The following is a 21,222-nucleotide window of genomic DNA, read 5'->3' as shown; positions in this document are numbered from 1 at the left end:
AAGTGTTCAAAGATTTAAGAAGCCAAAAAATACCACACAGGATCAATGACTGGACAGACTTTAAAATATAAACTTACCTAATATAGTGAAGAAGTAGGAGATGGAAGCTACTACCACTGAGCCTAAAATCTCAAGGTAGAAACAGGCACCAGAGCAGCTACAATTCCCCAGCCTTTGGCATCTGACAGATTGGAAGCTCCCTCTACTTGCTAGTATCCATGCTTTTCACATCAATGACATTTCCAGAAGAGGCAAAATAGGGGTAGAGGAAGAAGAGATATTTTTGATGAAAAGAATAATGGAAATGTCATTATTCTTTTTATCAAAAATATCTCTTCTTCCTCTATCCCTATTTTGCCTCTTCTCTCTCCACTAATCCCCACTTCTGATCAATCTTGTCCTCTGGCCCTATGAACTACAGAAAAAACAGTTTCAGCTGCTCATGACTGTTCTGGAATTTTAAATGACATTTAATTGGCCCAAATGATATTAAAAAGGTTTAAGTACTAAAAAAAATTAATGCCATCAAATGATATTCAAACTCTCATTATAATTGAGATTATTTGAAACTACAAAGCAGACATAAAGAACCATTTCTTCTTTGTATAGCTGCTGAAACCTAATGACAAGAAATTTGAAGTGAGAAACCAAGAAGATGGTATACCAGCCAACATGTTTTTAGGAGATCAAAATGAGCCATTCTGATCATTCACTAAAATAAACCAACACAATGAGCTCTTTTCCTCACTTATAGTTGCCATCTTACAGGAGAACAGTCTTGCTTAGGGATGGATAGCCCTTCATCAACATTCACTACTGGCAAAGGACTCTGGATGGAATTCACGTTTACTACTCCACAGTGGTGGGAGAAAGTCCATGAGTGAAGTTGATTTCATAGCTGCCATATATATATATTTTTTTTTTTTTTTAAAGTTTCCTTTCCCAGAGGCCCTTTTTCTAGTTGTTTTTCCATTTCCCAATTCATTTTACATTTACATAAAAGCTTTCAATTCTAACTCAAACCTAAACATCTTCAGAGTACATTAAAAAGATCAAACTGACCCTTCAGATGCAAAGATGGTGATTTCTTCACACCCTATACTAGATACAAGGCTGAAGAAGCTGTATCCTGGTTCTAACTGAAAACTCTTTGTCAGCATAAAGGAGTAAAATCATCACTATGTCACTCTATTTACCCATAAAGCAAATATGGCACACGATGACTGAAAAGAAGAGCCTTGAGGAATCTCACTACAAATCCGGGTAACTGAGATGAATATCTATGTTTTAGAGGAGAAGTCATCCTTCTCCAGGTAATACTTTCCCATACAAGCACAATTCTCAAAGCTGGTTGTAGAGAACAGAATTTTGATCTCTAGGGATGCCTTGGAGGGCACTGTGATCCCATACTGCTAGTCTATAACCTGCTCTTGCTCTGCCACAAACCTATTCCTTGCAGACCTAACCACCCCCTATCGTATTCTTTAGTAAAGCATGCCCCAGCTCCATCATGCACAGCAATTCTCTGCGTTAGTGTGTCTTCAGAGGCCTGCCACCAAACAAGCAGTGCACCCCACCAAAAGCTCAGTCATTCTCCTCCCCCAAGTGTGGCTTGTAGCTGTTCAGTACTCGGAGCTGCAAGGCCCGTTAGTACCCGGGGAAGCACAGCCCCATCACCATGCACTGCAGGCAGCCAGGTATAATTACTTGTGATTGACATCAGCAGTGTGGGCCTCTGGCTTTCCATTTGTAGTATGGCTATGTGGGAATAAACAAGCATTAATGGGAATGAAGACAAATAAAACAATAATAATGAAAGATAATGAATAAACAAAATACTAGAATGACCTCAAAGTACTTTGGTGAATTTTGAATGTTGAAATTAGAAGTAAGATGAAAATTGAATGTTGAAATTAGAAGACAAAGGAAACCAAAGGAGAAAAAAGAAAAAACCAATGAACAAATACTTGAGCATACTGAGATTCACCTTATTGATCCTTGTGCAGACCTGCTGATCTTTTTCCATGAACTGAAAAAGATCCCATTTCCTCTTCCCACGGAAAGGGAGGGGTGCCAGCAGTATGAAATGCATATCACACCGAAGATCTTATCTATCATCTATTTTCACTCTCATCTGGTTCGTGAATCCCATCTACAAAATCCTCACTAGGAGAGCTCTCCAGCTCTAACTGAATATCTCCAATGATAGGGGGCTTGCCATCCACCAGCACATCAAAGCAGTCAAACTACTGTGAGTTAACAGAATCAGGACTCTAGCAACAGCTAAGTGTTTTAAACATACAATAGGAGAACCATGAAGTTTCACTTTATTTTACCTGGAGCTTGAATCCTGCTAACTCTAAAAATCCAAAGGACTATGGGTTCTTTATCCAAGAGGGTCAGGACATAATGATGGACTGCCCTTCCCTCCAAGGTACCAAAGTCACGCTTGGAAGCATAATGACCCAATTTACCACTCTTCTGGGTGGACCTCTGTTGGGGCCTTGAACAGCCACAGTTCTATAGCAGCAGAGAAGCTGCTTCCAAGAAATCAGGAGGTACAGCAATGGGAGAGAGAACTTAAACTGTGATGAACACCACAGAGCAGAGACAAGAAGAGGAGCTGAACTTCTGATTTCTTTGGATAAAGGGCACTCCTGGGAAAGTCCTCCTCCTCTCCCCATACATAGTTATATTTCCCCTTTCTAAAAGAATGGAGAATAATGGACTATGTGAAAGAGACAGCAGGAAGATGCAAAGTCCCAAAGGAAAGGCCAACAGGGGGAGCAGAGTTAGCAGGCACGGGACTTACCGAGGAATGGCAGGAAGGCGAGACCCATTTTCATCAATGAAGTGGCCCCCAGCATTGAGGACCCAGCAGTGATGCAGAGACATGAGTGCATGCCGTGCAGTGGTGGGATTGTCCTTCCCGTTCTGACTGTCTGCATTCTTCAAAGGGGAGAATTCATCTTCCCGCAATACTTCATACACCACAAACTTCCTGGGGTAGAACCATAAGAGACAATTGTGAATAACATGAGCCTAGCTATCTCTGGACATCACTATGGTCTTCGTCTTCAATACTACCCTCTCTCAGTCTAATGCCAAAGCAATACTACATTAATTAATGTTTACAGATCAGTTTCATTCCTTCACACTGGAAATGAGATTTTTCTCTCCAATGTGCAACTGAGGTATGTTCATGTCTCAAATGAAAAGTCTACTTCAGAAAACTGAGCAAAGACTATGATAAAATTTATTTGGAGCCGAAAGCTTCACAGAAAAGGGTCAAAAAATCTCTCATACAAGTTGATGGAGAAGCTATTCAGAGCAAGGGAAATGTTAACTCTTATTCTCTTAAGTTAATCAAATTCTAAGAAGCTCATTTCAAAAGACAAAGATTATCTGCAGTTTCAAAAACATGCATTGAGACAAATATTTATTCACAGATCAGAAATATCTTCTAAATACAAAACAGTTAATCCTTCATCTTAGCCACCACAGGCTTGAAGCCAAAAGGAACAAGTAGGGTTAGTAAGGCAGCCAACCAGATAAAGTAAATGATGAAATCAGGAATTTATCCCCCTGGACAGATCTAATCAAAACTGCTAGGACAGAGACTTCACATAGGCAGAGAAAGTCTAGATTAAATACTTGTAATAAAATAACCATGTCTGGTACCACAGACATAACATACTAATCAAACGTTTCTTTGGGGCAGTTCAGAGTAAGAGACAGAATTACAATATATTTATTTAATTTTACTTGGGCACAACAGAAAACATACTTAGCAAACTGAAAGATGTCAAAGACAAATTTTTCCATCTTTATCCCATTTGGTTTGTCTGGCTTAACTAGCTGTCCGTGGATATCCACATATGGAATCTTCTTCTGAGCCACGTGGTGCTGCAACTGTGGTTCATAAATGCTAGGTGGAGAAAAGAATGAAGTCATCAGCTTCCAGAATTAGAATGGTGGGTAATCTATTTGTATTCTGTCACCTAAATTTCCAAATCCAAATTTGTGCCATTCAACACCAAAGTTCCCAGGAATGAAATACTAAAAGTATCTGGTATGTACTGGTAAGTTTCAACCCACTTCTAAATTGTAAAACGAACAGACTTGCCTCTTCATAGGTTTAAATAATTCACAATAATCACTAAAGAGACCAAAACTGCAGGACAAATTTATGAATCTGACCTCATTTTTAGGTTCTTCCTATGTTTTTCTTTTATTCCCACTTGTGTTTGTCAAGAAGATACCCAGGATGGCAAAGAGACAATTCCATATTGTTGGTGTCTGATGCTACATTCTTTCCAACAATTGGGTGAACATTAATACTCATTATTACTACAAAACGTTAAAAGTTTCTGATTTAAAATACCCTGTTCCTCTTTCCACTAGTTCTGCAAGATTACAGGACAGCTGCTCTCATTTTCTTGGCATATCTACAAAGAAATATGCTGTGATGCAAAAGCCCTTCTGAACAAGATGTCTCAGCCCCTCAATTCACATTTCCTAGATGCTTGCTGCCATTATCTCCACCTTCACCCTCAGATCGTGAAGTGGTCCTTCTCTTTCCCAGGAACAAATGAGCCTGTTCATTTCATCTTCCCTTCTACTATCCTCCACTCTCTCACTAATCCTCAGTGTCTCCTTGTCTGCTCATAAACATGACTGTTTCTTCCTTATCCTCAAAAGAAAAATATATTTTTTCATTTGATCCATCCATCCCCAGCACTGACCATTCCATCTGTCATCTCTACACTGAGTGCCTCCACTTCCTTTGTTTTGGGGAGGCAATCAGGGTTAAGTGACATGCCCAGGGTCACACAGCTGGGAAGAGCCAAGGAACAAGTCCTCCTGGTCAGGGCTGGTGCTCCTTCCTCCATTTCCTTTCTTCTTTCTTACATCTCTTCTATCACTTACCTGAAAGGGCTCTCAGACCAAATGACCACTTCCAATCCCACCTTCCCAACCATTCCTGACCCTCTCCTCTCCCTCCCCTGGTCCTCCATAGCCTTTTTTATGATATCTGCACCCTGATTGTGCCCACTGACTGGGCACCTGGGGGTCTCTGACCTGGCCCCCTCATGATCCTTTCTAAGTTAAGGATTCTCAGGTCTGCTTATCCCACTCAAACCTCCTGCAGACCTTAGGTCTCACATCCCCAACTGCCTACTGGACATCTCAAACTAGACATTGCACAAATAACTTAAACCCAGCATGGCCACACTGGAGTTCATTCTCTTTCCCTCCAAGCCTCTCCTCTTCCTAATATCCTGAAGAGGATACCACCATCCTACCAGGTACTCTGGATTCCATCTCCTTGTGACATCTCTCATCCCCTAGCTGCCTGAGGCAGCCGCCCCTATGGACCTTCATCAGCTCATGGCTGAACTAGCCTCAGGTCTCCTCCCTCAGATCTCCTCCCTCCCTAGTCCATTCTCCATTCATTCATCCAGTCCATGTTCCTAAAACACTGAACCGCCTATTCAACAGGTTCCAGGCACTCCCTATCCCCTCCAGGATCAAATATAAAATGGACTCAAAACCCTTCCTACCTGTCCCTCTCCTCCTCCTCCCTACTCTTCCCTTCTCTTCCACTTTATAATCCCTTCACACCCCGTGATCAATGACAGAAGAAATGGCATCTGCCATTTTCACTGGCTGCTCTCACACCAGAAATTCTCTCCTGCCTTCTCCCCACCTCCCAACTTCCCTGACTTCTTCGAAATCCCCTGTTCTACAGGAAGCCTTTCCAAATTCTCCTTTAATTCTAGTGCCCTCCTTCTGCTGATTCTCTCCCGGATTTTATCTCCTACATGTCTTTTCTGGACAGAGCTGTTTGCTTGTTGCCTCCCCCATTCAGACTCTGAGCTCCCTGAGAACAGCGATTGGGTTCTACTTTTCTTTATATCCCCAGGGCTTACTACAGTACTTGACATACAGTAGCCATTCAGACATTTACTGACAGACTAATTGACAATAGATAGATAATACCTCAATGTTTTAAAAGATCTCTAATCTCACTGCTGTGGGTCTTTCCTTTACCAAGGTAGATTACAACCTCCTCCCACCAATAGATGGTCTTTAAGAGTTGCTGTGGCCAAATTCATCACTGATTATTAACCTCCTACTATTCAGCTTTTCCAAATGTAATTAAGATAGTTTTTACACAAAATAATAATATAATTAAGTTATAATAAAAATCCTTTCCATTTGTATGGAACTTTGCAAAGCATTTGGCATATTCATTAACTCATTTAATCTTCACAGAACTATCAGAGGAACAGGGCAGGATAACTAGTCCCATTTTACAGATGATTTTGGCATGTGTAAATAATTTACCTCTAGTCATACAGCTGGCAAACCTCCCTTTGGCCCTCAGAGGGATACTGCACATGTCAGTGAGATTATGGATAAGACACAGGGAAGCTAGACAGTATATTGGATAGAGCACTACTCCTGGAGTCAACAGGACCCGAGTTCAAATCTAACCTCAGGCACTTAATATTTCCTAGTGTGACCCTGGACCAGTCATTAAACCCCAACTGCCTTGCCAAAAAGAGAGAGAGAGAGAGAGAGAGAGGGAGAGAGAGAGAGAGAGAGAGAGAGAGAGATTATGGACATAGATATGTAAAAATGTTACATGTCAGTATCAGTAACAACATGTCGGGTGACACTGACTGCAGGCCAGTCTGAGTCTGCTGGTTCCTGATTTGGGGGTCTACTACTGCAAGCTGCCAGAAACCAAGGCTAAATATTAAGGGATCCAGAGTGAAATAAATGGGAAGAAAAAGGGCTCTGGAAGGTTCATACTTGACCACATCTCTCAGGAAAGGCACGGTGAAGAAATGATTGGCAATGTTCCCTGCATTGAACAGCAGCCGTCCATCGGGGCTTCGCCTCTGGGCTGTGGCCAGTGAGATCTCACTATATTCTACCACCTGGTAGACGCCATCCACTCTACATACTACCCCAACAGGCTCTGTAGGATTTGTCTTCTCCACAACCTGCCCACAAGAAAGAAAAGAAAACATATTCAAATGCTTGCACTTTTTACTATGATTTTATTTAATTAGTCTTTCTCAGCTAGTAAAAACAAACCAAAAGTAGAACTTTAGAGTAAGAGACTCTTAACCCTGGGTTCAGAAAAAATTTAACAGTTATTTTCATAATTCCATTTGAGTTTCCTTTGCATTGTTATGTATTTTAATTTTTGCTTTTAAAAACATGTTTCTTAGAAGGGGCTAAAAGGTTTTATCAGACGACCGACTCTAGGGTCCATGATACAAAAAAGCAAAAAATTCCTGATTTAGAAAAATGTCAGGCTGATCTTCAGGCATTCAGCTCCTTTATCAATGCTAGAAATAAAGCTGTCTAGTTTAGAAGCTAAGAGAGATTATACTGTTAGAACAATTTTTAAGAACCCAGGGTCAGCTCCACACCATGATGGAATACCAGACTAGTGATATAATAGAGCAGAGGAAACAATACTAGATAGTGTAGGTAACCTGGATTAGCTGAAAATATTTTTTTAAGTTCTATATTCTTTTCTTCCTTCTCCACCCCAAGATGGTAAGTAATTCAAAGTGGGTTATACAATGTGCAATCATGTATAACATAGGTAGCAGTAAATTGAAAAAATCTGGGATTCTCCTAAGGAATTCTATAGAAATACAAGTTTTTGAAAAGATGAATGTGGCTGCACAAGGAATTTATCACTCATCTCAGATTTTTTCAATGATTGCCACCTAGCCAATAGACAAGTGCTCAAAGACCATAGTTTTCAAAAGTATTGCAAAACATTACTAACCATATGAAAAAGTTCCCCAGATCACCAATAAGTGAAACAAGAATTAAAATGATAAGGTTTGACCTGAGATCCATTCAACTGGCAAAGATGATAAAAGTTAGAAAGTCAGAGCTGGCAGGTAAAGCTGTAGGGGGAAAAGACTTATCAATGCATTGTCGATGTCACTGTGAATCAGTCTAACTAATCTGGAAAACAATTGGGAATTAGAAGATTGACTGGGTGATACAGGTTAAAAAATAATTGCCTTCCCTAGAGAAACTTATATGAACTGATGCTAAGTGCATTGAGTAGAACCAAGAGAACATAGTACACGCCAATAAAATTATACAATGAAATTTTGAAAGCTGTGGCTCTTTTGAACAGCGAGGTGATTGAGGCCAGTTCCAATAGATTTGTGATAGAGAGGGCCATCTGCATCCAGAGAGAGGACTACAGGATTGAATGTGGACCACCACCTAGTATTTACACTTTTTTGTTCTTGATGTTTGCTTGCTTGATTTTGTTTTTGGTTTCTTTTTAGGTTTTTTTTTCTTTTTTGATTTGATTTTTCTTGTTCAACACGATAAATGTGGAAATATGTTTAGAGGAAAAAATAATCACCTTCTCAAGATAAGGAAAGTCAAGCTAGAGAGAGGTTCTGAGAAAAGATATGGCAGCTTTAAGGGACTGTTATGCTAGTTTAAAATAAGACAACAATTTGTTATGGCAGCCAAAAAAACTGATGTCATCTTAAGATATGTTAAGAGAATCCTAGAAAGGGTGCAGAAGGGAAGAGGAGGTGGTTTTACTGTATTGTACCAGCATCAGAGCAATCTCTAGAGCATTGTATACATTTCTGGACACCACATTTCAGGAAGAATCACACTGGAGAACTTTAGAAAATGTTAGCCAGAAAGATGAAGGTTTCGAGTTCATGCTGTATGAGGATCTGATGAAAACACTGTGCATCTTTAACTTAGGAAAGGGAACATTTAGGGAGTATGTAATCATTGTCTTCAAGTATTCAAATGTTTGTCACAAGATTAGACTTGTTCTGCTTGGATCCACAAAACAGAACTTAAAAGCAATGAGTGGAAATTGTGAAAAGTCAATTTAAACTCGATGTAAAATTAATAATAATAAAAAAAAAACTAAAATACTACCTAAAACTGGAAAGATTTTTTTGGAAAAGAAATGTATTTCTTCTCCTTGGAAGTCTTTGAGCAGCCACTTGTCAGGCCTTTTGGAGAAGGTTGGATTAGATACCCATTCAACTCACATCCCTTGCTACTTTTCCAGATTCAATCATTCCATTTTCTCGTTATACAACCAGCTACTTTAGTTCCCAGAGAGAAACATCTCACAACTTCTGGAGCCCTGTAGTTTTCCAATTAGGCTTTGTGATTCTTCAACCATTCTGTGAATGGCAGCTATCTCATTAATTCAAACTGCTTCAAAAGCAAGGGAAGACTATTTAGGATAAATGGAGGGGGTAGCTAAATGGCATGGTAGATAGAGAACTGGCTCTGAAGTCAGGAGGATCAGAGTTCAAATCTGGCTAGACTTCCTAGCTGTGTGACCTGGACAAGCCACCGAACCCCAATTGCCTCAGCAAATTATATATATATTTAAAATTTAAATATATAAATGGAGGGAAGGTAGTTCAAGTAAAGTTCTCAAGTGGGAAGATTACACCAATCTTTTTTCATAGCTACATTTAGATTGCCTTTTCTTCCATCGAAAAGGCTCACAAAAACACCTTGAATGTCTTCCTAAAAAATGTTTGAAGCAGACACCTAAGCCGGCCGGCCCATCTGTGTAATACTCATTCTAAAATGAAATGCTACCTCTTGAAAAATAGAAGTGCTAAGTCATCTAAAAATCCCAGTGGAAAGTACACCCTCAAGACTCCAAGGTTGACCTTGTCGTCTGGTGTGACCCTACCAGACGATTTCCCTCCTCTCTCAACCTGGTTCCTCAGCTGTAAAATGAGGGGAGGCACTCTAAGTGCTGGAATCCCTAGAGATAATGACCAAGGACCTTCATGAAGCCATTTTGACTTGACAAGTTTAAAATCTAAAACAATTGTTAGCATTATTCTACTGACTCCTGTGGAACAAAAACCAGCATTATTCTACTGACTCCTGTGGAACAAAAACCAAGACTTTCTGTAGTTAATCCAGGTAGGGCATTACCTTTGCTCCACAATCTGCTCCTTTCTGAATGCAGAATCCAATGAAACGTGGGTCTGCTACTTTCACCAAGATGTTATCTACACAGTAGACATGGATTCCCCAAATGCCCCTTTTCTCCATATCTTCCACAATGCCATGGGCTGCAAGAGCTCGATAAAGACCACCATTCCCATCTGAAAAGCAAAACAGTTCAATAATGAACCCAGAACCCTGCAAAATGTTATTCAAAAATTTGCATATGTTTCCAAGCTGGCATAAGAACTTTTGAAAACCAAAGTTTTCAAAGGACCAACTGATCCAAAAAGAAAGGAGTCAAATGCTAGGTGTCAATATACTTTTAAACAATGTTTGAACAAATTACCTATGATTGTTTAATTAACTTTAATTTTCTACTCCTTTACTTAGTTCCCTCAAGGTGTATCTTATTTAATAAATTTATAAAATACCTCATTCTTTTAAAAAATAAATGTTATTTCATATGGTTCAGGTAATACCTCCCTAAAATAAGCCAATTATGATATTACATCCCCAAAAACACATTCTCCAGTCTCAAAAAAAGAAATATTTAAGGTGTCATTCAAAGTCACTTGCCAAAAAATTCAAGTTAACTGTACTTTACCCTAGAAGAATGGAAATGGAAATAAATTAGCATTTCTTAAAGATTCTCCCTATTCAGACTACTTCTGATATAGTTTTCATGTATTTTTTTCTCCCTACAAAGCTGCAAGGGACTTTCAGTAAGCAGTACCCATCATACCTTTTCACAAAATAAGGATCACACTATCGAGGATCTTCAAAATCTAGCCACCCCTCAAAGAAAAGATATCTAGGCCTATCTGCCTTTTCCAGTGGCTCATTTTCATCTCTTTTTTGGGGGGAAAGGGAAAAGGAAAAAGTACATGAGATTTCCTCATTATTTGATATAAAGGGGAAAAGGGTCAAAAGTTAAGTTCTGAAGAAAATAGAGAAAAATATTTTGTTCTAACAGCAAGAACTCACATTTATATATAACTTAAAGGTATACAAAATACTTTCCTCACAATGAAAGTGATTCAAATTATATTTTCTCACTTTTATGCATGAGGAAGCTAAGGCTCTTAGTGGTTAAGTGACTCAGCCATGGAAACACAATTAGTTAAATGTGGGAGGCAGAATGAGAACACAGATCTCCTGACTCAAAGCCCAACATTTTTTCCTACCACATCATGAACTGCCTCTCCATACAAATTGGAGATTGTTGAGAATTATTAGGTTCAGAACTACTATAAAATCTTATGAGGATGCTTAATATGCATGTATAGAGAGTTTCTTTAATGTAAACAGGAGAAGGGAAGAAGCAGGGTTTTATAAATTATTTTCTTTCACAGACCACATCTTCACAGTTAAGGAACTAAGAATGGTAAAGTATACATAATTTATTAATGTTTTTTTATCCTGATTCAGAAGAGCAAAAATGTAAGCCCTGAAGACTTCCAATAAGGGATATCACACATACACATTACATTTTTGTGGGTTGCACATGGTCACATAGCTAGACAGATTCTAAAATGGAACTTGAAGTCTGATACTCCTGATTCCAAGTCTGAAACCTTGTCAAGCAAAGCAAAAAACTGGGCGGCAGATGCTCACCAAAGGTATTCTCCAGTCATGGAAGATGAACTAGGTGACATAAAGATAATTCCCTAAAAAGGGGACAATCTCAAGAAGTTCAGGCTCTATGAAAGGGGCATATGGACAGAGCGCCAGCCTTGGAAAAAGAAGGCCCTGGGCCCATGGGAATACCTCTAATCCTGGGGAGGACACTTCCTAGTCCATTTCCTCCTCTGTAAAGAGAGCATGAGCTCATCACCTCACTCCTTTAGAGAGACAAGGGGTAAGATTATTATCTGCCCAGGTCGGGGAGTCTGAGAGGAAAGAGGAACAGCCTTCAGGTAAAAGGTCTGAGCCTAAGACCACGAGCTTGTTGGGGAAGCTGAAAGAAGAGAGGAATTGGATGTAGAGAATAGGAAAAGAGATTCTAAGAAAACTATTAAATATAAAGTTATACCATTTTTGAAACCAAAAAATTTACCAAGCTGAATTTATTGGTTTGGGATATATTCATGTGTGGAATAAAAGCAGATAAATAATGGGCAAATACAGCATATTCCAATGGAAAGAATAATGGCTCTGTGGTCAGAGATCTGGATGTGAATCTTCCTCCTGCTGTTGGCTGCCCATATGACTATGGGCAAGTTCCCAAGGACCTCAGTTCCCCTGATGAGGGGATAATTCAGACGGCCTCTGAGATTTTTTTCCAGTGCTATATCTACTGCTCTCTAATTCAAATAAAAAGAATGCTGGGAATAAATTCCAGTTATAATTATTTACTCTGCCTAATATCATCACATGGCTCCATGAAAACACAAAATTAAACAAATGAACATTATGGGGAAAATAAGTTGCATAGAAGCAACTTTTATGTGCATGTTGCAATGTAAAAAGTTAAAGTTTATTGTAAAATGATATTGGACAGTATACCTTTATGAAGGACATTCATGAAAGATTGGATTTTATTTTAAAATATCTGCACCTCTGTAAACTTCCTCTACTGTCACAGATTACTATTGCTACTAATAAAAGTAATAATAATACCATGTATATAGAAAACTGAGGCAAGCTCACAGCTCAGTCCAACGCAGGATTTGAAGTCAGGGTTTCATCCACCAATTATTTCTTTGCCATGCATGGCAATTAAACCCCTCTGAAATATCTAAAAGTATATTAGCATTTTAGTTTTTTTAAAAAGTGGAAAAAATAATGTGTTCTTCCCTGAAAACCAACTTGAATTTAGGAACCAAAAAAAGTAGCAACTAGACAAGCATACATCTAATGGAAAAAAGTGACAATAAGCAGCAAGGGAAAGGCAAGGTAGGTGGCAAGCAGGTCTCTAAGAACTACCTACTATTCCTTATCTCTAAAATCTTTATTTCTCAATTACTCCATGTTATAAAGCTTGAGGCCAAACATATCAAATACAAGGGGTATCAAAACACAACTTTTTACCAAAAAAGGGCAGGGGTGCATATACACACATCTGCTCTATGTAAGCATGCAGACATACAGGTGCAGAGGAGTACTTAACATGGTCCCTGATATATGCCGGCTGATCAGCTGGAGTTTTCTCAGCAAGCAGCATCCGAGGAGCAGCTTTCCATGGGAAAGGCAGTCAGGCAGAGGGAAGGGAAGGGAAGCCTTGGAGTCAAGAAGATATGCCACCAAATTCTGCCTCTGTCACTTACTAGTTGTGGATTCTGGCCAAAGCACTCAGTCTCTCTGGGTCTCAGTTTCCTCAAGTAAAGGGTTTAGACTAGGCGGTGTCTAATAGGGGTTTTACCCTCCTATGGTCTGTACTCCTGATGTCCATGGGGGAGGTCTGATACCCAGAATACTCCTCTGCCACCCATGCATGGTGCCAGAACTGAAGTCTGGGTTTCCTAAGTTTGCTATACCAGACATTAAACTGGAAAGTCGTTCCTAGGAAGCTAACAGTTTAGAGCTCAAAGCCTGAGGCATGCAATACTTTCGGGCTAAATGAAGCAAAAATGGTACCAAATGTACCAACTGAACAACACAGCCAAGAAAGATGAAGATACTGGGACAATCACGAAGGTGCTAGTTACCCACACACAGGCTGTAAACTTCAGGATAAGTTTGGCTAAATGGAAATATTCTGTAAGCACTGGAGGGAAAGAGGCTAATCTGTGATATAGGGAACTCCCAGATAAGGAAACTCCCCCTTGTAATACAAGCTGGTATCTTTCTGTCCCTTCTAGTCTTGGAGAGCTTCTTGGAGCATTGAGATGTTCTGACTAGAGTATTTTATTAAAAACTCTAATGAGATTGTTTGGGAGAATCCCCTAAGACAACAAGCACCAAATAGAACCTTCTACAACCTAGAGGAAATCTTAGAACAAAACTAGAATCACAGAATCTGAAAGTTAAAAGGAGTCTTAGGTATTCCCTGATAAAATCATCCCCTTTGCAACATGTCTAATGATAACTCAATGGGCCTCATTTGAACACTTTTGGGGAATTGAAAGATAACCCATTTCATTGGGAATTATCCAATGGATAATACCATTCCATTCCATCTATGTTAACCTTATGGTACCTTAGTAGGCCCAGGAACTGCTTTCCACACTTTACATGTTTCCTTTTGCAATCTGAACTCACAGAGACCCTGTTTCTATTAGACAGAGTGCTCTCCTTAGAAGGTTTCATTAATACAATTTCTATCTAACTCATCAAAATTTCATCAGTCAGCTTTTTAGACTCCGTTAGCCTCCTTCCCTTTTAGAATCTCAGACTATGTCATCATACCTAACTTTTTTCTCATTTTTACGAAATCTCTTTTCTAAAAGTCAAGCACCTAAACTGAGGCCCAGGATTCTCTTCTGCCCCTGCTCTAAGACAATGTGCTTATTTTGACTCTGATGTCTATTGTACTCTTCTTTATTGGTCAGCATTAAGCCCAAGAAAGCAGGCTGGGTTGTTTTTTCCAACCCTCAAAGATAATAATCAGTATGGCATGTGAAGAATTAAATCAAAGCTTTATGTAGAATAAGACTTCTATCAGATAGAGCCAAAGCCTGTACCTCTCTCCTTCCTCTGTAGCAGTATTATTATGTCTCACCAAAACATTATGCATATCTTTAACTGATCCTCCCACACTAATATCACTTTTTCTCCTTTTTGCATCTCTTAAATGATCTCTAACAGGCTTGCAAACTCTGGTTCAGTCCCCACACAAATATAATACACTTGCTTAACAATCTATACTGATTCACTTTTTTATTATGTAAATATTATATTATTTTAAACAAGGCATATTTCATATTTCCATTTTCTAGTCATGAGTTCCATCCCACCAAATCTTGATGGTACTCAAGAGATCTTTTGTAGCTTCATCTGTTAAAAATTCAAGTTAGCTTTGCTTCATTACTTGTATTCTGATTCATCATGGATTCACCTGATTCATCTTGGAATGATGATTCATCATGAATGATGAATCCAAGTATTCTTCATGATCCTCTTCTCTATTATTTCTCCCTAAGAATTATTGTGTACCATCACTACTTTTGTGTGAGAGAGCTATTACAATATACCTACAGCCTTACATTATTTAGAAAACCACAGGAGACAATCTAAGCCAATTTAATATAAATTTCCTCTAGAGCATCCCCGAGAAGTAATGATCCAGTTTCTGCTTGAATACCTCAAAAAAATAGGTACTTATCTTACAAGGCAATAAAAACAAGGCCATTTTTAAAGTTGTTTTTTTCCTCGTACAATGCTGAAATCTATTCCTTGTTATATTCCTCAGAACTCTGTAAAACTCTGAGACACCTTCCAAACCCAGGGCCTGGCCTGACTCTAGAAAAGGTCCTTCATAACCATTTACACACTTTTTAGTCTGAACTTTTCCTAAGAGAAACAGATTTGAGGTCATCGGTCTGTCCAGATCATGTCCAAATGGTTCCAGGACTGGGGAAAGAGGGGAGGAGGAGGAGGGCACTATAGGGCTAAAAATAATCTCTCCCAAGTAAGAACAGAAATGTCATAAGAGAATGTCATTATTCCTTTCCTAGTTTTATAACAACCATAACTTTGTATTTGATTTTTCACATCTATAAACCACTTCTTAATATCTGCCAAAATTACAAAAGATATTTTGAAAGAGATTTCAATAATAATGACTCCAATGGTGAAAAAGAATTTGATAGGAAGATGAGCTAATTGTGGGTTTTTGAGAATGAAACTCTAAAACAATTCTCAAAACTACTGGGTGACTAGGCAAATATGCTTATTTTATTAGGCAATTTATATTTCTGGATTTTTAAAGAAATCAGTCCTTTGAAGATCATTACTAATGGTCATCTTTATTTTAAGAAAGTATCACCAGAGCCCAACTCATTTTTACCTTACAGAACAATTAAGGATGACTTAATTAATTGAAGTTTGATTATTCAAATCATTAGCCTCTCTAAATGTATTCAACAGTGATCAACACAGACCTGGAGCCATGGAAACTTTACTCTTCTCTTCCAGAATAATTTTCCCATCAAACTGCATTGCAGGTAGCATTCCTTGTTGAAAAAAGATTATATTCTCCTTTTTTAAACCAAAGTACTTGTGCTTTGAGAAGAACTCCTTTGTAGATTCCATTGTCCTGCCACTGGTCATAATGTACCTGGTAAGAGGAAAAAAAATGTCCAAAAATCATGATTCTCTATGAACTAGACAACAGGAAGACTGTCCTTGCATTGACCTACAGCAGACTTTGGGCAGTACTAGACCATTCCGGTCTCCTTATCTTTTTCTCTAGACAGTTCCTATTAACTGCCTCCCAAGCAGAGAGTATCCTCAGAGCATTCCTTAATTAACTCAGTATCAAGACACTGCTATGAAATGAAATCAAGGTACATTTCTAAAACTCTTAGAGCACATGAATTTTTCCAACTAATCTCAGTATATAACATTCTACAGGAATGAAAGAGCAGAAGCAACATCAAATTGAATGTTCAACTGCAGATATTTTTATAAAAATTCTGAAATGGTTTTAGAAATATTATCTTAACATTTCCACTGACTTTGCGAACATAAAATGATAAATAACACTCTATCTTGATTGGCACAAGGATTATCTATGGACAGGCCCACTTGTTTGTTTTACATATGTACAAATATAAATAAATAAATAAGTGTGTGTGTGTGTGTGTTTTCTGTGTGTGTGTATGCGTGTGTGTGTGTGTGTGTGCGCGCAAACAATGATGAATGTGATGGGCATGCATTAGAAGAGCACCTATGTTAAATTCTTAAGGTCAAGAATCTTTTTACATTAGCTAACCTAAAGATAATCTTAATTTTATATTTTTTAATTTTTTATTATATAATTTATAATTATTCAAATTTATTTATTTTTAAAGATTTATATTTAAATTTTTAAAACTATATCACAATATATTTAAATATTTATAAATCTATATTGTTCAGAGAACAATATAAATGTTCAAATTAAGTAGTCACATTTATTCATCATCTATTACTCTTATGATGTAACTGAAAAACATAAGTATATCGCTTTTTGAAGCCACAATGACTAGTGAAATACAGATGGTGAATTATTTGCATTTAGATATTAATGTAAATAATTAATTAAATTACCACAATGCTCCTTTCTTCCAGCAACATCAGGCAAAATGTCTGGTTACTACACAGTCAATATGCATTTTGAATATCACAAATTAACCTATATTAGGAAATGCTAGCCAAAGTCCTTTTTACCAAGGAATGATGCACTGGCTTCCATGATGTTTTTCAACTAGTTGCTGTAGTTTCAAAATGCGCTCGGCTTGGATCTGGAAGAGAGTTTTACGTGATGGCAAACCCACATCATACATTCCTTTGGGATATGCTACGCCAAGTCTTGTGCCCTGACCACCAGCCAGGAGAAGAACTGCCACTTTGTTTTGGGAAATCTGGAGAAGTCCTAGAAGGGGAAAAAATGGATATTGACTGGTCATAAAATTATCTCGCTGCATAGTTGTTTCTGTCCTTAAGGATCTAACTTTTTTTTCTTTCTTTCTTTCTTTTAAGGCAACTGTTCCCATATCCAATACACATATGCAGTTGACAATAGGATCCAGTCTCAGTTGCAAGATGTCTATCTACCTTTAAGGCAAGACTGACTAAGAATTAGCATAGAAGTACATTTATAAGCTTTTCTTATCCAAAACCATTAAACTAAAAGAGAAGCCCTGCTTAAAGCATGACATACTTCCCATTTTCATCCATTTTCTCTCCTTCCCACCTCCCTAAGTCCATTGGAAAAGGGGGAAAAATCATTTTAACAAAAATGCATAATCAAGTAAAACAAACTGCCACATTGGTCTTCTCCAAAAATGAATGTTTCGCTCTGTCTTGAGTTATCACTTCTGTCAGGAAGTGGGTAGCATTCTTCATCACTGTTCCTTTGGAATCACAATTAATACATTGAACAGAATTCTTAAATGTTTCAAAAATCATTTGTTTTGACAATATTGTTACAAATATGTATACTGTTATAGTTCTGATCACTATGAATTCATCCATTCAAGGGATTTCTCTGAAACTACCACCATCTCTTTCATCATTTCTTAAAACACAATAGTCAAGCCAAGTCAATGAACAATTATGTGTTAGGCATTATGCTAAATACCAGAGATATAGAAAAAGATAAAACTTCTCAAGAAGCTCACAACCTAATAGGAGACACAATATGAAAATCACAAAGCACCAACAAGATATGCACAGGGCAAATTGGATATAATCCTATAGGGAAGGGAGGCTAGGAATATTCCTATGCCATATTTTGTTTGCCAATCCCCAATTCTTGGGCATCTCCTTACTTTTCAGTTCTTTGGCATTTTAAAAAAGAGGCTGTAAATAACTGTTTGTATATTTGGCCTTTTGCTCTTTCTTTAGTCTTTGGGGTAGACATAGAATGGTCATATCACTCCAAATGGTGATATAGCACTCAAACTGCTCCAATTAATAACTTAACTAACAGTGCATTAATATGTATGGTTTCCTGTAGCCCTTCCAACATTTGTCATTTTCCTTTTTTTGGTCAACTGTGCCAAACTATTGTCTTCCCCTGAAGACTGTCTATCCAGACCTTTGACATTTTAACAAGTAGGGAATCAGTCAGTCAATAAAAATTCATTAAGCACCTACTATGTTTCAGATACTGTTTGAGTGCTAGGGATACAACAAAAGGCAAAAGACAGTCCCTGATCTCAAAGTGCTCACAGTTTAACAGCAGAGACAATGTACCACGAAGCTACAAACAGAATAAAATATGGGAGATAATCACGAGAAGAAAATCATTAAAACTAAGGGGAATTCTAGAAAGCTTTCCTGTAGAAAGTGAGATTAGAGCTGAGACCTAAAGGAAGTTGCCGAAGCCAGGAGGTAGAGAAGAGGAGAGAAAATATTTCAGGCATTGGGAACAATCAGAGATAGGGGAGCAACCAGTTGACAGGGAGAGAGGAAAAATAAGTGAGATGGGATAACAGATGCAGCAATCTGAGAGGTATAGGGACACCATTATAATGGGAGACAGATAAAGATGGAGCGGTAAAAAGTCATGTAGGAAATAGAACCTTTCAGCGAATGGTCTCCAATTTCGTAGTGAAATAATGAGGCAAGGTTTTCAGCTGAGAGACTAGGGGGAGGGGAGTCATACAAGGTTTGTGAAGGGATAAAAAGCTTCAAATGGTGGTAAATGGGATAATAAATCAATTAAAGAAATGTTAAAAGAATAACTTTGTTGTAGTAAGGGCCTAATTCAGATTATACCATGCATCTGCAGTGGATATTATTCACATGATTCTATGATTTTTCTCCAGTTTTGTTTGACAACAGAATAGATGGTAGGAAGTGGATGCTGGAAATACTTCAGAGTTGAGGATTAAGAGGGCAAGAGCAGGGATGGGAATGGTTCTTATTCTTATAAATTTGAAGTAGCATCTTACCTTCTTGGAAATGAGTGCTATTTCTGAGAAATCTGATGCAAAGATTTTTTTTTCCCAGTTAACTGTTTCCCTTCTAATTATAACTATTTGATTTTAAATTTCAAATAACTAAAATTGTCCAGTCCTCCCTATCCTTCATTTAATCATGAATTTTTTCCTTATCTAGAGGTTGGAAAAGTTTGCTCCTCATATTTATTATGTGACCTTTTAGACATAGTCATATATCCACTGAAAATCTATCTTTGCATACCGTATAAGAGGCTGGTCTACACCTAATTTTTGACAGATGGCTTTCCTATACCTCTTTTACCTATTTGCTAACTGTTCCTAATCTTGTTTCCTTTAAAATCTCTACTAAATTCCTGAAAGAGTTACTCTCCTATAGCTTAATTGTAACAATTTAAGGATTGTTAAAAGCTTCCTTTTGCCTCAGGCTCAGGATCAGGAAGAGACTGGCACTTCCAGCTTTGTCTTTCAGAGAACAATCCTGTCTCTCTCCAGAATGGCCCTCCCTATCTTTCTCAAGTGAGGCAAGAAATCCTTTAAAGATTCAATCTCACAAAACCTAAGTTCCTCAGTCACAGAAGAAATGTTCCTTTGAACCTTGCTATTCTTTCCTCACAAAAAGAAACACTTCCAAACCTTAAAATAAAAGTCAATCATTGGATTTTCAATTTATTTGAAAGCTAGCTGAGGTTTAAGCTTCAAGATCCCCAGTTAACTTAGTAACTAAAAAAAGATTTTGAAAAAAATTACAAAACCAACCTATAAAATAAAACAGGAAATTAAAGATTTAAAATGTTTCCTTACTCTAAGGAGCATACTTGCTGAAGAAAAAAAAAAAGCAAGATCCTGGCATATATATATATATATATATATATATATATATATATATATGGAAAACTTTTATTTCTAGTGCAATGCTACCCTGTACTTTATTAAGTCAAGCTGTTCCTGTGTGATACAAACAACAAGGAGGAAGAGACACGGAACCTGTCAGTTAGCCTTTTTCCTCAGGGCCATGGTCAACTCTCCCAAGCTGTTTCTACTTTCAGTCCATTATGATTCCTCATTTCCTCCTTAAAAGTCCATTTTTTTACAATGAATACTTATTAAAACTCACGTATCACAAAATTCTCTAAATTCTGTCTTGGTTTTCTATGCTGCTGCAACACAGTAACGAGCTACCACCGCTTATTCTTTCTATCTAGGTATAGCCTAAGCCAGGACCAATCTCTAGATCAACTTGTATCCTCTGGCAAGAAATCATTTTATAAACATGAAAGTGCTCTAAGTATAAAACTGCTACAATTTCTTAGAATTAAAAAAAAAATAAAGAGATTTCTTTCTCTTTTGCTTCTATCAATTTTCCCCACTCATCAAGACAAGGTCAAATACTGTGCTCTCAATCTTGTAGAAAATACCACATTGGAAAAGGACACTCCCAGTATGAGTATATACATTATCTCTCCACTTATGTGCAGCCATCACAGACAATGCACAGTCTGGGTGTCTTTCCTGAAAACTTCCATGGCCAACTACTCAGTGCTCCCAAGGTCAAATGCTTCCTGAATGATTTCCTGCTTGGGTTACATTACCTCAAACATACACACAAACTCAGACATCTGTTTGAAAACCAGTATTAGTGGCAAACTGAGATAGCTGCAGACTT

The 21,222-nt window shown here is 37.9% G+C and overlaps 1 protein-coding gene across 3 annotated transcripts in view; it reads right to left on the bottom strand.

The window, feature by feature from the left end:
- Positions 1–21,222, bottom strand: part of UAP1 (UDP-N-acetylglucosamine pyrophosphorylase 1) — a 38,958-nt gene that overhangs the window by 3,533 nt on the left and 14,203 nt on the right. For 2 of the 3 annotated variants that reach the window (XM_031936794.1, XM_031936795.1), the window contains exons 3-9: positions 17,320–17,524; positions 16,050–16,225; positions 9,994–10,166; positions 6,823–7,016; positions 3,788–3,928; positions 2,813–3,001; positions 1,708–1,758 (exon numbers count right to left, since the gene is read on the bottom strand). In XM_031936794.1, the coding sequence (XP_031792654.1) occupies positions 1,708–1,758; positions 2,813–3,001; positions 3,788–3,928; positions 6,823–7,016; positions 9,994–10,166; positions 16,050–16,225; positions 17,320–17,524 (1,129 nt within the window). The remainder of the gene's footprint in view (positions 1–1,707; positions 1,759–2,812; positions 3,002–3,787; positions 3,929–6,822; positions 7,017–9,993; positions 10,167–16,049; positions 16,226–17,319; positions 17,525–21,222) is intronic. The other variant, XM_031936796.1, reaches the window with a different exon arrangement.

This window comes from Sarcophilus harrisii, chromosome 4 (genome assembly GCF_902635505.1).
Source record: "Sarcophilus harrisii chromosome 4, mSarHar1.11, whole genome shotgun sequence".
Taxonomy (NCBI): domain Eukaryota; kingdom Metazoa; phylum Chordata; class Mammalia; order Dasyuromorphia; family Dasyuridae; genus Sarcophilus; species Sarcophilus harrisii.
This window is presented reverse-complemented; position numbering and strand designations above follow the sequence as displayed.